This window comes from Alosa sapidissima, chromosome 21, assembly GCF_018492685.1.
Source record: "Alosa sapidissima isolate fAloSap1 chromosome 21, fAloSap1.pri, whole genome shotgun sequence".
NCBI lineage: Eukaryota > Metazoa > Chordata > Actinopteri > Clupeiformes > Clupeidae > Alosa > Alosa sapidissima.
The window spans coordinates 16,075,334-16,091,999 of NC_055977.1; the positions used below are offsets into that span (position 1 = coordinate 16,075,334).

At 47.4% G+C, this 16,666-nt stretch overlaps 1 protein-coding gene across 1 annotated transcript in view; it reads right to left on the minus strand.

Moving 5' to 3' along the window:
• trioa (trio Rho guanine nucleotide exchange factor a) overlaps positions 1 to 16,666 on the minus strand; it is an 80,405-nt gene that overhangs the window by 4,878 nt on the left and 58,861 nt on the right. The window contains 25 exon segments of the mRNA XM_042077655.1: positions 57 to 178; positions 355 to 517; positions 660 to 687; positions 1,055 to 1,193; positions 1,845 to 2,092; positions 3,162 to 4,033; positions 4,717 to 4,897; positions 5,127 to 5,318; positions 5,530 to 5,607; positions 5,709 to 5,759; positions 5,931 to 6,023; positions 6,166 to 6,255; positions 6,537 to 6,606; positions 7,052 to 7,155; positions 7,330 to 7,396; positions 8,014 to 8,162; positions 8,445 to 8,540; positions 11,549 to 11,614; positions 11,617 to 11,688; positions 11,690 to 11,722; positions 12,210 to 12,505; positions 13,077 to 13,167; positions 13,169 to 13,321; positions 14,236 to 14,335; positions 14,757 to 14,896. Of these exon segments, the coding sequence (XP_041933589.1) occupies positions 57 to 178; positions 355 to 517; positions 660 to 687; positions 1,055 to 1,193; positions 1,845 to 2,092; positions 3,162 to 4,033; positions 4,717 to 4,897; positions 5,127 to 5,318; positions 5,530 to 5,607; positions 5,709 to 5,759; positions 5,931 to 6,023; positions 6,166 to 6,255; positions 6,537 to 6,606; positions 7,052 to 7,155; positions 7,330 to 7,396; positions 8,014 to 8,162; positions 8,445 to 8,540; positions 11,549 to 11,614; positions 11,617 to 11,688; positions 11,690 to 11,722; positions 12,210 to 12,505; positions 13,077 to 13,167; positions 13,169 to 13,321; positions 14,236 to 14,335; positions 14,757 to 14,896 (3,694 nt within the window).

A 16,666-nucleotide genomic window follows, 5' to 3' on the forward strand; every position in this document is an offset into this window, starting at 1 on the left:
TGTGTGTGTGTGTGTGTGTGTGTCTGTGTGTGTCTAAAGACATATAGCATTCTCACCTAGTACTCGTAGGCTGGCTGATGAGGTCACGCTGCCTAGGTCGTTAGTGGCGATGCAGGTGTAGACACCATCATCGTCCGCAGCAACGCCCACAATACGCAGTGTGGCCTCACCGGTGTCACTGAATTGAGAGAGAAGAAAGGAGTTTAGGAGAGAGAAACAAACAAACAAACAAACAAACAAACAAACAAGGCATGGCACTGAACTGTATATATATACACATTCTCTGCTCGAGCCAACCAGCCAACCTTTGGATGTGTTGCAATGAGTAACTGGACCAATTTCTTGACAGTGTACCTGTAGGCAATGCTGAAGTGGCCGTTGTTGGTAAGTGTGTTTTGGTCCGGTCCCTTCCAGGTGACTGTGGCTTTGGGCCGGCCGCACACCTTACACCTGAGCGTCACACACTCGCCTTTGTCACAGGTGACGTCGCTCAGAGGCACTAGGAACTCTGGTGGAACTACAGGGCAAGATCCAAAAAAGTGAATTGAATTGGTGAAGTTTTATTTCACCAATGTGGCTCTTTGAGAATGCTACTGGTCTATGGTAAACATCTGTACTTGTGAAGATGGAAAACACTGGACAAAAGCATAAGAACTTACCATCGTAGATATAGTTTGGATTTAGAAGCTACAACAGAAAAAGACATGCAACAATGAATTAAATGTTCATCATATCTAAAAAAAGTGAAAGAAGAAATATTACTGAGAAAAAAAAATAGGAAAAAAAATGGGAGAGCAGTGGGCTGCAGTGGGTCATGAGTAAATAAAATGTTTCAGGTGCTCTTCAAGGGAAATGGGCAGATAGGATTGAAGAGAATGAAGGTAGATCCCCAGGCACTCTGCTGATAAAAAGTCCTTTATTCAGCGGACACCTTCAATAAAGGACTTTTTATCAGCAGAGTGCCTTTGGATCTACCTTCATTTTCTTCAAGAAATATTACTGTTATATTAAGTGTAAATATTAATTTGAGCATAAGAGGAGAAGGGTGACTGACCTTTACAGAAACCTTGACTGGTAAGCCCTCTCTGGACTTCCTGTAGCCGTTTTCCAGCTTGTTGTCCTTCTTGCCTTCTTTCTCTCGTTTCTCCGACTTCTTGCGGATGCGGAGGGACGTGTGCCATGATGATGATTTCCTGTTGGAGGAGCAAGGACAGGTCACAAAGGTCAGTACAGTTACGGGGCAGCACGCTTTTGTTCAGTCACAGGACATCCTACGACACCGGTGAAATTTCTCTCTGAAACAGAAATTATTCAACACCTAGATCTATCTATGCTTCTTTCATTTACACTACACCAGTTGAATATTAGCTATACTAATATTCCATTAGCTACTGATACAGTATTTGTTGATAAACTGTGCCTTTAACAACATCTGCAAATCAGAGCACATATGGTTGGCTACTCTAAATGTAATGCTACACTTCTACTGATACACCCACAACTGAAATACCATAATTTCCCAACTATTAGCTGCGGCTTATACATTGATTTAGCAAAACGTCTTCAGCTATGAGGTTAAATACACGGAACCAGTTAATATGGTATTAATATGGTTTTGTTTCTTTTAACTTGCATAAAATACTGTCCTGCGGCTTATACACAATGCGGCTTATACACAGGAAAATGCTGTATGTACTCTTAAACTAATCTAAAAATATCAGAATGTGCAAAAACATCCTTAAAAGCTTGACCGAGATTCTTTTTATTTCCTTCAGAGCTTCTCTGTGTTGTGCATCAAATTCTTTCTCCTGTCTACCAAGTTGTGCAGCGCAACCAGTGCCTACTTGATGGTTCCCTCGGTGTTGTCGGGGGTGATGGTGGAGGTGTGGCCCAGCACGTGTCCGGGGATCCAGCCCTCGGCGGCGGGACACAGCTGGGTGGCGGCGCGGAACACTAAGAACATGTTCTGCTGGTTGCTGGCCAGGATCTGCACCACCTCGCCCTGGCTCACGCTGATCTCATCCTCTTTCAGAGCCACATAGTCCTGCGTCACTAGCATGGTGGAGATGTTGCTGCTGCTGCTGCTTTCACTCTGCACACACACACACACACACACACACACGTAAGTGCAACAGCTGGGGATGGAGGGTTGGTGCACATCATTTACTCAATGTCACATGCTAATTATTGTTTATTTCCCTAAACAAACAGAAAATATATTCTATCATGGTATCATTGTACTACATGCCATATGCTATCCAATATACTAACTGCTATACATTACACCAAGGTCATGTTACAGTAGTTTGAGTAAACACAAACAAAGTCTAATCTAGTTCAGTGCATCACTCTTGACGCCATATTTATTAGTCAAAAGATGCCCCCGTCTACTGTGATCGGATGTTAGAGGACAAGTGGAAGAGAAACCCGGAAGTGCGGGGCCTGGGCCACCAGAGAGCGCGGTCTGAAGGATGCAGAGAGACAAGGAAGAAGAAGTAGAGACTGAGTAAGATGGAAAAACAGTCCGACGGCAAAACCCTGTCGTTTTTTATTTACCCATTTATAAAATCAACATCAGGCACCAGGTTTGTTTTCAAAAAGAGATCAAAAAAGATCACCACTCCGGATGGATCAAGTTAAGAGCATGTCGTGGTGCGCAGGCAGCGGGAGAAGACCCACGAGAGCAGAGCGGAGACAGAAGGGGCACTCTGCCTCAGGCCCCTCTACGGACAGGAAGGAGAGCTATCAGAGCAGAGTTTGGGAAGGAAGCGGTCGAGGCGGCGTGTCATCTGTGGAGGACGATCCTGAAGAGTTATGAGTGGGTTTTTCGTCAGGCGTCCGCTGATACAGAGATGATGGATCACTAAACATTAGTAATGGTCAAGGTTTAATTGTGATTAGGTTCCCGTAACACACAGAACTATGTGTTAACGTGAGAGGCGTTAGTGGAAAAACTGGCACAGAGAGAAAGCAGACAGCCAGAAAAGGTCCTAAACCGTGTTAGTAGTCAGTAGAGATACCAGAGAAGGCAGGCAGAGGAGGCGGCGTTTCTCAAGTGCTTAGGCCTGGTAGAAGCAAGCAATCGTTTTATTTTAGTAAAGCCCAGGCCTTTCAGTGGAGCAGGCCGCACCGAAGCCTGGGGCTCAAGTAGGGCTTCTTACCCCGTTGCTCTGGATGGAGTGCACGGACTGCTCGCTGGCCGAGGAGCAGGTGCTCATGCGGTCAGCGTCCTTGCTGTGGGTGGAGTGCCGGTGGCTCTGGCTCTGGTTCTGGTTCTGGTTTTGGTTCGGCCGGCCCAGCGTGTCACAGGCCTCCGCGGGGAAGGTGAAGGAGCCGGGCCGGCTAGCGGGAGAGGCCGGGATGGAGCTCCAGAAGGAGCCCGTGGAGCTGCCGGCGCCGGGCGTGGCGGCCGCCTTCTGGACAGGGCTGCAGGGCGGGAGGCCGTCCTTCCCGAAGGAAGGGGAGGCCAGCTGGGGCGCCAATGGCGACAGGGCCCCTGGCCGGGGCTTAACCATCGCTATCGGACTCGTGGCAGTGCGAGGGGCCACGGGGACCACTGGGGGAGTTGGGGGAGGCTCGACCGGGACCTCCTCGGGGCCGCTGTCGGGCCGTCGGGAGCGAGGACTGTCCTGCATCCTCGTCCGGACCTCGCGGCTGTGCTCTGGGTCAATGGCTGGGGCGGTGGAGGAGGATTGGGAGGAGAGCGTGGGGATACCCGCGGCGACCGGGCGCGAGGACGTACCTGATATTTTGTCGGGCCCGTCGGGGTCTCCTCCTCCGGGGCCCATGGCGGGGGAGTGGTGGCGAAGGGGCTGGGGGAGGCGCGACGGCTGGGGGATCCGCGAGGGCCGGGAGCGGGAGCCCGACCCGGCGGAGATGACCCCTCCTACGCCTCCCCCGCCGGCTCCTCCACAACCGGGGGCCATGCTCAGCCCACCGCTGCCCCCTGCCTGGCTGTTGCTGCTGGGGCCACTAGGGCCGGGAGCTCCCCCTCCAATGTGGTTCCTCTGGTACTCTATGGGAGAGGTAAGCGCTGCAAGTGAGACAAACACAGAATGCCAGAGAGAGAGAGAGAGAGAGAGAGAGAGAGAGAGAGAGAGAGAGAGAGAGAGAGAGAGAGAGAGAGAGAGAGAGAGATATCGAGGTAGCAGATAAGGAGGAAGAGGAGGAGGATCAGAGAAACGAAGGAAGTGGAGGCAGCGGAGATGAAAGAAAGAGGGCGAGCGTTGAAGGAGAGTGAGGGTTCAGGAAAAAAGGGGAGGGAAAAAAAGAGGGAGAAAAAGAAAGAAACCACTGAGAATGTGTCAGTGGCTTCCATCAGCAGCAGAGCAGGAATCATAGGCAAAGGTATGGCATAGGGGCAACTGAGGCTGGGTTTGAACCACATACGGAAGTCAGTTAATAGAGTTAGCACACAGTATGAAATATGAAACCTGCCAGTTAGTAGAGGTAAGTCAGAAATGTATTCAGATGACATTTCAAGAAAAAAAGAAATACTTAATTCATCTAAATTGCGCTTCAACAACACTGAACATACTGTATACAATTTTAACAATGAATGATTTACTTTCAACAATTAAATGATATTAAATAGATAATTAAATCCTCTTGTATAGAATCATTAACAATAACATTGTCTCAAGGCACTTTACAGTGCTCAGGGCCCAAGTGTGGTGTGGTGTGCTGTGGTGTGATTGGGGGCTGGCCGGCTGGTACCATTGAGGAAGTTGCGCTGGCTCTCCAGGATCTGACCGATCTGGAGGGACCAGACCTGCCTGACCCCTGGGTGAGACGAGTGCAGGATAAAGGACTCTGTGCTGCCGCTGGCTGTCCGTGAGGTCAGCACGAATTTGCAGGGGTCACCGTCTGTACTGTCCTCCAGGCCTAGACAGCTCACCTAAGGGAGGGAAGACAGAAGATGTTACATAATAATTCATAATTCAATAATAACCCATCGTCTCTCAGTCCTTCAGAATACAGATATGTAACATATTTTTAAAATAGATTAAATCACAGTTCCTTGTGGGAACTTTCTCACTCATTTGTACACAATAAGCACCTTCTGAAGGACCAACTGTGCTGCGGTGTCTAGTCTCTAGTGTGTGTGCGGTGTGGGAACCTTGTACCTTGATGCTGTTCTTGTAGAGGAAGCCGGGCATGGAGAAGCCCCTCTTCTTGTCCAGGGGCTCGCTGAAGATGACAATCTGCTCGAAGAGGAAGACCCTCCTCTCCCTCATCCTGGACAGGAGACCTCCGTCAGGGTCAGACACCAGGAACGTGTCCTGAAGGAGGAGACGGCCCTGGGCTACAATCTTCCCCTGAGAGAGAGAGAAGAGAGAGAGAAGAGAGAGAGAGGAGAGAGAGAGAGAGAGAGAGAGAGAGAGAGAGAGAGAGAGAGAGAGAGAGAGAGAGAGAGAGAGAGAGAGAGATTCACCAAAATAAGAAAAATCTTGCTTTGCGGCAGAACATCTACAATATTGTGATTATGTAGTATTTTGGTTCCTTAGTAGTATTCAAGTAAATACATACGTCAAATCCTTGGAGTCGTCCAACATTCATCATATCATTGCATCTTTTTGGTACAATGCACATGACCTCTACTGCTTTCTGTAACACAGACACAGAACAGTGATAAGGATAACACACCGAGAGGATCCACACAAACCGTAGTGCAACTCATTATCAAAGATGTAATAAAAAGCACTAACCTCCAAATCCAGAGAGTCCATTCCAGCTTTTTTGGAGAACTTGAATATATCCTGCAGGGTGGACAAAACATCTCATTGGATACAATCTATATACACATACATGGTTGAGAACAGGATTAAGTAGTATGTAGAGGAATCAGATCTATAGATGTGTGTTCAAGATCAATATGGGCGAGTAGGCAGACACAACTGAAATTTGTATATGAGGAGTTTTTTTCCTACCTTCAACAGAAGCTGGTACTTCATAATTCTCTGCACAGGCTTGATGAGGAGGTCAGTGATCTGTAACCTGTGGCCCAAGCGCTGCTTCAGGTCCTTCAAAAGGTCAAAGGTCAAATGGTAGAGGTCAACATTTGGGTTTATGTTGGGTCAGCCAATGTAGAGAGGCTAAACAGAAACTCCATATTCATTCATTCACTCACTCACACAAACACAAGGAATCTAAGAGGGAATTTACCTCAAAGAAGGTGTCGATGTACTCAGAGACAATGTGCTCCGATTTGGGTTTGTTTTGGCAGTAGACAATGTACATGTGCAGTCTCCGCTCCTACAGTGGATAAAACAGATGCCTTGGATTAGCACATATGCCACACACACACACGCACGCACACACACACACACACACACGCGCCCACTCAGGAACCACAGAGGATCTGAGGCACAAAATGAACTACCCAGGATCCATCCCACTCACACAGAAGCGTTGAAACACAATCTGTTTTGTAAGCAGTGCTTGGCATTATGGGACTTAAAACCTTGACATTTCAGATATAATAGATGAGCATCACTGTGTGTGTGTGTGTGTGTGTGTGTTTGCGGGTAACTCACGTGTTTCACGAACAGAGAGCCCAGTCGGTCAGGGTCTTCAAGGCACTTCTCCAATTCTCCCAAAAAGAAGCTACATCGCAACACAGAAACGAAGGAAACATTTCCTTTAACAAGACAACCATATCAACAAAATACAGTTACTGTATTGTCTGACGAGAAAAGGCATCCTTGTGGAAAAAGGCATCCTTGTTACACTAAAGTCATTCATATTATATGAGTGACTCTACTAGTGGGATTCAAATAAACTTATGACTATTCTATTCCTATGCATCACACTCTTTCAATAGGAACACAGAGGGCTACTGGCCTCCCTGCTGGTGTGTGTGTGTGTGTGAAAATGACTCTTGACATTTAATGCTGCGAACAGGGTGAAGGCGAGGCTTATGAAACAGACATGTACAGTATGTGCTCCTTCCACCAGAGGCTGACTACAGTGGAATCGCCAGAAACGTCTGTCTGTCTGTCTGTGTGTGTGTGTAATGAGTATGAGAGGAGAGTGACTAAAGTGGCCTCACTCTTTGTGCCAGTCGTAGATCTGGTGGATGTTGCCGAAGACGATCTTGTCCTTCCCCTTCATGTCGTCAGGGACGCCGTCCTCCTTCATCCTGGCCATGTAGCCCTGTCAGCCACACATACACATTCACATGAGACTAGTTATGGAGGGTGAACACACACACACACACAGGCATGCAGGCACACACACAGACACACACACACGCATGCAGGCACACACACACACACACACGCAGACGCACACTCAGACACACACACACACGGACAGATCAATACCCACCTCCACAACTAAGCCCAGATCCCTCACATAGTCCCTCTCAGTCTCCACCAGCTCCATTAAGACATAACTGCAGGGGAGAGAGCAGAGTCAACGTAAGCACGTATGGCAGGGTGGCGAGACGAGAGAAGATTAAGATGGGACCAGGAGTGAACCGACAGCAACTATGAGAACATGATAATAACTAAACTAAACTAAATTTGGTCATGACAAAATAACAACTACATAAACTGTGCCAACGCATGTACATTTATCTGATACAAATTATAGAGAGGTCAAATATGTGGCCTTAACATGATAGGAGAGATGAAACAGACATGTACTGTATGTGCTCCTTCCATCAGAGGCTGACTATAGTGGCATCGCCAGAAACAACCACGTTGAGTGTGTGTGTGTGTGTGTGATGAGTATGAGAGGAGAGTGACTAAAGTGGCCTTTAGTCACTCTCCTCTCATGCACTATCAAGAGTGTCAATATGAAGGACATGTGATGGTGGACAGTGGTACTGTGAACGTAAAGTTATAACGGTCAGGAGTGGGACAATAGAGGCAGGGGAATTCCAGATAGATAGAAGTCCTAGAGAAACAGAGGAAGAGTGGGAGGAAGAGGAAGACGGAGGGAGGAAGGGGTGGAGGTGGCGTGGGCGGTGGATGGTGCCTGAATGGCAGGGCGAGGCTGGCGACGTACTGGCGCTTCTTGAAGAAGCCGGTCTTGCGCTCCTCCATCTCGTCGATGGGGGAGGAGGAGGAGAGGAGCGAGTTGTCGGACGGGTTGAACGAGGGGCTGCTGCTGTCGCCCTGCTCCACCGACAGAGAGCTGGGCCGGTCCTCCAGAGCCTGGCCACGAGAGAGGGAGGAAGAGAGGGTGGATGAAAGAGAAGTCAGTGCTTGCGGTTAACACAGCAGGCATAGGCGTACACAGAAGTAGAGCGTGTTTGGATAATATGTACTACAGCAATTATGAGTGCACTGCTGGCCTTGTGACCAAAATCAAAAGACCAGAGCATGAACGCACGCACGCACGAACACACACCTTCATAACAAACTGCCACACCAAAACTGCCACCATACAACAGCATACATCTGTTGGTACATTAGGCGTTTCTGACTGATTCTTACCATCTTGCTCTTGACCAGCTCCTCGATGGCACTGACCAGTTCAGCAGCACTGGGAGTCTCCGAGCTGGAGGGACGCACGGACAGACGTGAGGATGTCTGAGTGACAGAGAGAGAGAGAGAGAGAGAGAGAGAGAGAGAGAGAGAGAGATGGACAGAGAGAAAGAGAGAGAGGGAAAGCAAGACAAAGGAAGACATTCAGACAACATGCAAACATGGAGAGGAGAACATACAAACGTTGGCTTCCCATTCACTCTCATCTTGTCAACTAACTCATAAGCTATTCTGTTTAAGTCCATAACATAAATGATTTTATTTACCCATGTCAAACAAGCTATATGGTAGATTTAGGGGAATCTAGGTATGATTCTTAAGAATTTAAAATGTACTATTTTGAACCATAAGGAGGGACACAATCAATATTTGTTTCAATTACAATATTTCATGTTACTACTGTACACTTACATACTCAGTCACTTACAGAACACATCTACAACAATCAATAGCAGTCAAAATGACTGAGGATATCTGCACATTTAATGGACCGCGGAGAGGTGTACTGTCCGTTATGTCCTTCTGCGGGTCAAACAGCTACTGACAACATACAGACTGTCACAGAGTTGTCCATCACAAAGAGTGTAAAAGCTAGCAGAGACTCTCACCCTTGCTGTGCCTTCCAGACTTTCCAATTTAGGTCTGGCAGCGGCCTCTGGTGGGGTTAGCTTTTAGATGCCAATTAGACGCCCGTGAGGGGGGGGTTATGGAGGGCAAGCACAGAGGGAGGGGGGGTGATGGGGTGGGGGTATGGGGGGGCACGTTAGGGGGTGGTTGTTGTTGGTGTGTGTGTGTGGGTTTATTTGGGGGGGGGGGTGTAAGATTCAGAGTCGTCAGGCACATGAACCCCCCCTCCTCTGTTTTGTCAGTGTCACTGACGTGGACACGTGCAGTCACGACAGGTGTACACACACGCACGCAAGCATGCACACACCCACACACACACACACACGCACGCACGCACGGATGCACGTGGACACACCTCCCCTCTCTCTGTGCATGTGCCCCATTGCGCTCTGAAGCTATGTTTTAGGATCGAGTCGGGAGGCTGTTTGAGGCACCAAACTCCAAGAAAAAAAAAAGGATTTTGACAAACCAGGTCCGAGTTTGGTCATTTTAAAAATCTGGAAATGTAGGTAGTGGGCAAGTCAAAATCCTTGGAGGTAAGTAGGTAACTAAGTAAAGTTTGAATGATACAAATGGGGACATGAGAGAACTGCTCACCACTGAGAAGGATAGAAACAAGATCAGAATATTTAAAAGCAATAAAGTAAAAAGAAAAGAAAACTTGTGAAAACTATTCATTCAAAGCAGGGGTTCTACATAATAAAGATTAACTAAGAAAAAGTAAACAGAACAAAATGGTCCTAAAAGTGACGGTCGACGAGTAGAGAATACGAATTCTAGTGGAGCAGGCAAATTAATTTTAAGTGGGGGGAGGACTAAAGGGGTATGTAGAGGAGGGGGATCCGAAAAACTGGGAACCCGGGTTCTAGCATGGGAGGGGGGGTGCCGAACAGAAAGGGGGGAGCAAACTCTGGATGGAGGGAAGGAGAGCAGAAAAAAGGGGGAGGAGAGCGATTCAGATGGAGAGGTATGGAAACTGAGATAAAACAAAGACAGGACACAAATCAACGCTGTAATGCTTGAGTGGTTAACGAAGAAACAAAAAGTGCAGCCACGTGGCAAACAACAGAACGACAACACAAGAGAAAAACAACAAAGTAAATTAGTGTCACACAATCTGTACCTGTGCAGAGAAGTAAGGAGAGGGGTGGGGGGGGGGGCTGGAGAGTGTGTGCGTGCAAGCAAGAGTGTTTCTGGGTGTGTGTGTGTGTGTGGTGCGTATGTGAGAGAGAAACAGAGTGTTTCCTAGGTTACCCTATGCACTGCATTGCCAGAAGTGCGCTGGGTTTAAAAGACACTAGGGGGTGATTGGAGTGGAGTCTGTTTGAGGCATTTGCTGTGGAGCAGTACTCCTATTAGTGCTTCAGTGACATGCTCTGATAGCTTACTAATCAGGAACAGCTGCACACACCTGCCACCTAGTGGTGAGTTTGGGTGACTACATTTTCTGCAGTGTGGGGATGGGTTTTCAGATCCCAAAAGATTTGACTATTGCACAAATCTGGCAGATTTGACTATCAAACACTCTAGGTTCAGGTTTGATTATCTGAATACTTCTTTCATTGATGCAGGGATTTCAACTATGCCAGGTTTACATCTTGCAATGCAGTGCATGGCGTAGAGAGCAGTCATGTGGGGCACATTTTTTCACAAGTGCAAACGGAAAAAAAATAAATAAACAAATAAATAAATAAATAAATAAATCAACCAATGAGAATTTCAACCAACAAAAAGCAAGAGATCATTCAAATCAAAACAGGATGTACCACGGCAGTGCAAACTGACCCAAGAGGAGCTAAGGGGAATAGGAGTCTGATAACGCAGAAGCTCTTTCCTTAGGATGGGAGAGGGGCTTTGAGAATGAGATCAAATAAAAGGGGTTTGGGGGTCACTACTGCTACTGCACTAGAACTAGAATTAAAACTACTTGGCTAAACGACTTGTTAGGGAGGGCATGTGCCAATGAGCCAGTGCTTAAGAAAAAGGTGAATTACTAGAGTTAACATCGGGCAATTTGGCCTGTTTAAGGAAATGAGGAATGCTTTGACCACGTGCGACAACAGGTATTTACAAAAACAGTTGTGTATTTTGTGCTAAAAGGTCAGATAGTTTTTTTCCACCACCTCTAAATTCAAACCCTTCTTAATCCAATCACCCCTCAAATCCCGCTACCTCCAATGGCCACCAACTCTAACCAACCCCGTCCCACCCCACCACACTGCCCACCCACATCACCCAACCCCTTCCCACCCCACCACACTGCCCACCCACATCACCCAACCCCTTCCCACCCCACCACATCACCCAACCCCTTCCCACCCCACCACATCACCCACATCACCCAACCCCTTCCCACCCCACCACACTGCATCACCCAACCCCTGAGGCTCCAGTAGTGGGTACCCCCTGGCTCTGCCCTGTCTCACCTTGTCGTCCTGGGAGTCAGGCTGCAGGAGGCTGTGCTGCTGGATGGCCATGGGTGGGGGGCAGGGGGCACCGAGTCTGGCCCCTCCTCGCCCTCCTCCTCCCCGCAGCTCTGCATGCCCGACGAGGAGGACTTTGAGAGGGGTGCCGCTGCTCAGGCCTTCGTTACGCACCCTCTGTAGTGGGGAGAGAGAGGGGAGAGAGGGAGAGAGGGAGAGGAAGGAGAAATACAGAGGGTTAGGTGTTTGGAGAGACTCTTAGCAAACATGCACACAACGCTGAACCAGTCGAATGATTATATACACAGCAATGTGTCATCACGACAGGGCTGGTAAATGTATTATTCTTTATGTGTCTGTGCCTCTGTCACTCTGTGTGTGTGTGTTTGTGTGTGTCTATCTCTGTGTGTGTGTCTCTCTCTCTGTCTGTGTGTGTGTGTGTCTCTGTGTGTGTGTGTCTCTGTTTCTAAGTGTGTGTGTGTCTCTGTGTGTGTGTCTGTCTCTCTGTGTCGGTCTCTTGTCTCTGTGAGAGTTGCCACAGTGAATTTAAACTTTTTGTGTACAAGAAACACATACAGTAGGTATGAGCTCTGCTCCAGACAATAACACACAGCACCCACATCCACACCTCCCATCCCCTTCCCCCTCCTCTTACCCCCCTCACCTCCTCGATGGTCTCGTCCTGGGGCGTGGCGGCGCTGTCGTCCGAGTCCTTCTGGGAGCCGGCGTCGGCGCTCTTGCGCCCCTCGCGGTTCTTCTTGCCCTTTTGCGCCAGCTTCTTGACGTGGCCGTCCGCCTTGCCGCTGCTCAGCCGCCGCACCGGGCTGGTCAGCCACTTGCGCAGCGTGTTGCCGGGTCGCTTTGGCCCCGGCGAGCTCTGCGAGCCCATGCCGTGGCCGGGCTGCAACGTGGCCGACGATCCGGGCAGCAGGGAGTCGTTACTGCACACCGACAGCGTGTCTGAGAGAGAGAGAGAGAGAGAGAGAGAGAGGAGAGAGGAGAGAGAGAGAGAGAGAGAGAGAGAGAGAGAGAGAGAGAGAGAGAGACACACTCAATAAACTCTACGTTTATAACTACATTTTAACAACTTTATTCCAGTTCAGCACAGAACAACTCCGTGGCTACCATTTTACCTGCGACTGGTCCAACGACCTCATATCAAAAACACTGCGCATGCGTTCCCAGGGTCAAAGGTTAAACATAAAGAGGGAACATATAAGTTAAGAAGGCGATCAGAGATCAGTGCAGAACTTAGCCCAGAGTGCTGTTCATATATGCTGGAAGCATCTATTGCATTTCTAAAGGTATAGACATCATACTGTTCAAAGAGGCAAAACTTTACCATTGCCTGCCACCACGGTCATCCACTGTGAGTGGCCTTCGGCGACACCCTTTTTTATCGTTTTTATGCATTACACAGTACATAGGCAGCCATGCAAACTCTACGTTTACTAAGTAACTACTCTACCAGCTGCCACCAGCTGTGTTTGAAGCTGTACCGTTGCTCACCTCCATCTCCTTCAGTACCCACCTTTGTGGTTGAAGATGCCCTCCATCTCCATGCTGCTGCGGGAGTGGGCGATACAGAGCGTGCTGCAGGGCACCAGGCCCTCCTGGGCGGGGCGAGCGGTCAGTGGTGCGCACCAGGCACCAGTCGGGCTTGTCGTGCAGCCGCTCCAGCACCTCCACCGTCTGGCCCCGCCGCACCGTCAGCTCGTTGCTGTTGCCCGCCAGGAAGTCGTGGATGACCACGGTCAGCTCACAGCCACCGGACAGCTGTGTGGGGATGGGTGGAGTGAGAGAGAGAGAGAGAGAGAGAGAGAGAGAGAGAGAGGAGAGATGGAGAGGGAAAGGAAGAGATAAGAGGGTGGGAAAAGATGGCGGGAAAGAGAAATTTGGTGGTGGATGTAGAGAGAGGGAGAAAGAGATAGGGAGATATGCGAAGAGAATGTATAGAATTTATAAGGAGAATCAAGAGAGAGAGAGAGAGAGAGAGAGAGAGAGAGAGAGAGAGAGAGAGAGAGAGAGAGAGAGAGAGAGAGAGAGAGAGAGAGAGAGAGAGAGAGAGAGCAACAAGAATGTAGAGAAATTATAAAAAAAAAGTCATGAGTAAGAAGTTGAGAGCATATAATAGATAGATGAGTAATAAGGGGATGCAGATAGAGAGAGGAAAAGAAAGGGATAAAAAAAAAAGAGTAGAGGCACATCAGCCATAAGCTCATTATAGTCTTACTGACTTCCCTTTAGCAAGCCCCGAGCATCTCCCAATCTCATGGCTAATGTCACACCAGCAAAAAATCTCCTTCCTGGCTTTGCATGCTTTAGAGTTGAAATATAAATCCCTGCAGGTAGTGCTGACTTCTGCCTTTTTCAAAGTTCCCACAATACCTGCTAGCAGCTGCAGCTAGCCAGTGTGACCGGACGTCAAACTACTCTTCTTCCTTCTCCAGCTGCTCCTCCTATGCTCAATGCTAGCACTACCTCCTAATCCTACCCTAAAGTACTACTACAACTACTACTACTACTACTACCACTACCACTACCACTACTATTCTCAAAAGTACTCCTGTTTGTCAACTCTTAACTGCCTCGTCTGTGAAGCAGTCCTGTTGTTTTAAATGCGCTATACAAACAAAGTGACTGGACTTGACTATATTGCCCGTGAGTTGGTAGGTGAGTGGGTGTCTCACCTTGTCGCTGTCCAGGGTGTTCTGGGAGGTGCGTGAGGCCAGAGAGATGGTGTCAGGCTGGCTGCTGCCGTCACCCTGGCTGTCCAGGTCCTCTCCATCTCTGTGGTAGACAAGGACAAGCACGCTGGACATCAGTAGGGGTCTTCTAATAGACACCAAGGTACGCACCAGCTTATTAAAGACGCTTCAACACATTTAGCACTTAGTAAAAGCCAGGGAGCTCTTAGTTTCTACTGAGGTATACCAGAGTTAAGGAATATTAATCTATGATGAGTCTCAGTCTCAAACAAAGACCAAAACAAAAACATAACAAAAACTACAAAATATAGTCTATGAGTAAAACAGCTCAACTAGGACATCGCAAAACACACACACATATCATTTCTTTGTCACTCACAAAATACAACACAGGCACAACACGACCACAAACATACAACATCAAAACGATTAGGTCAGACTGCACAGGACTACACAGAGAGGTTGGGAAGTAGTAAGTAGGCTGCACTGACTTTGGCGTGTACCTGCGGCCCTTGTGTTTGGCCGTGGAGGGTTTGGGGATGTGGATGGGCTCCTTGAGCGCCCCCTTCAGGTGAACCGTGCGCTCCTGGATCACCTCGCGGATGTGCTTGATCCAGTCCTGCTTGTTCTCGATGCTGGAGGCCTGTATATGTGTTTGTTTGTGACAGAGAGAGAGAGAAAAGCAAAGGTGTGTGTGTGTGTGTGTGTGTGTATGTGTATGGTTGTAGACATGGAGAGGTTTGTATGCATGTCGTTGTGTGTGTGAGAGTGTGTGTATTAGGGTGAGCAACAGAAAGAGTAGGGCAAAAAAGAAAACATAAAACTGGTTAGGTAAGTGTGGTAACTCTGGTGCTGTTAATTTGAATGAGGAGTGTCTAGGGGGTTTATATACTCCAAGGGTCTTTACTCACCATGGCCCCATGTTTGCTTCCCTGACTTGGCTTGGTTTAAAATATAGAATACAGAATTTCACTCTTTCAGTTTGGTAAGTGCAGGACAGTTAGAATGGGACATGTGACCATACTGACAGACAGGAGACACTGATAGTTTGTGGTTGACTGGACCAGAGTTGGTGCTGAATGATGCATTACGATGGATGGGTTTGCTAATTTATCAATGCGTAATTCAGATTCTGTAGTTCTGTTGGCGCCTCTACGATAGATGATCTTATAAACAGAATAAACTACATAGATTAGTACATAGGACCTACAGTAATAACTGGTTATGCTTATGTTGGGTGATATAATATCAGTCAAAAGTTAAAGCTTTCATATCAAGCAAAGTGACTTCTTTAAGTATTATTAACAATAGCAGTAAACCTTTGGAGTCATAATTATATGAACTCAATATAAACTATTTACTTGCAAAACAACAAACAGTATTTGAGCGAGTTATGGCCTACATTACTTGGGCACAGATGGGCACATAAATATAAATAATTGTATGATTTAAATCACTGTATGGTTGAAAGACATACATATCATGAGGTGAGCACGAGACTTCAATATAAGAGTACTTTTTACAGAAGTGCAGAGTAGGCATGCAGTTTAGATGGGAGTTAGTACACAGTATTGCATTAGAAGGCAGAAACCATTTACAGTGCACTCAGCCACAAGTGTCAGTTCACAGTCCACAGTTTTAGTGGGGGGTTAATTGGATTTTATTTCTATTTTTTTTTTTTTAAGTATGGATGTGGTGCAAATTGGTTAACATGCTTTTCTTGCAAATGACCAACTAAGCTGAGCTCCGGTTTATACGGGATATGAAAAGCTCCTCCAACACTTAGGCTATGAAGCCTTTCTAAAAGCTTGTTGACATATTTTAAGAGGCATAAACAAAATAAATCAAAACATAATTTATACAGAGTCTGCCCTCTACTAAAATTAACAAATCAATAGTTTAATTTCAATAATAGCTTTAATAAAAACTACAAAAAAACAGTCTGAAACATTATGTAAAGCAAAGCTAGTCACAGCCTTTACAAAAAAAAAAAAAAAGCACAACCCTACTCAGAGTAAGGTGCAGGGGAACGTGCACACAAAGAAAGTGAGGGAATTTATAGAACTCTCACTTCTCCGGAAAAGTGCGAAAATTGATTTAGCACCCGGTAGGAGGGCTCGGAGCAGAAGCTCAAGTCAGTGAGCGTGGGCGTAAAGCATGTTATCCCACTCCGATTAGTTAATATTCAGAGATGCAAGCATTTACATAACAGCCTCCTCAGCATAGGGGGGGGAGGAAGGGAGGGAGAGAGAGAGAGAGAGAGAGAGAGGAGAGAGAGAGAGAGAGAGAGAGAGAGAGAGAAAGAAAGAGAGTAAGAGTAAGAGAGTAAAAGTAAGAGTGAGTAAGCAACACAAACCCACAGGACCACCACCACACGGGCCATGCCATGAAGCAAACCAAGGAAGAGAGAAAA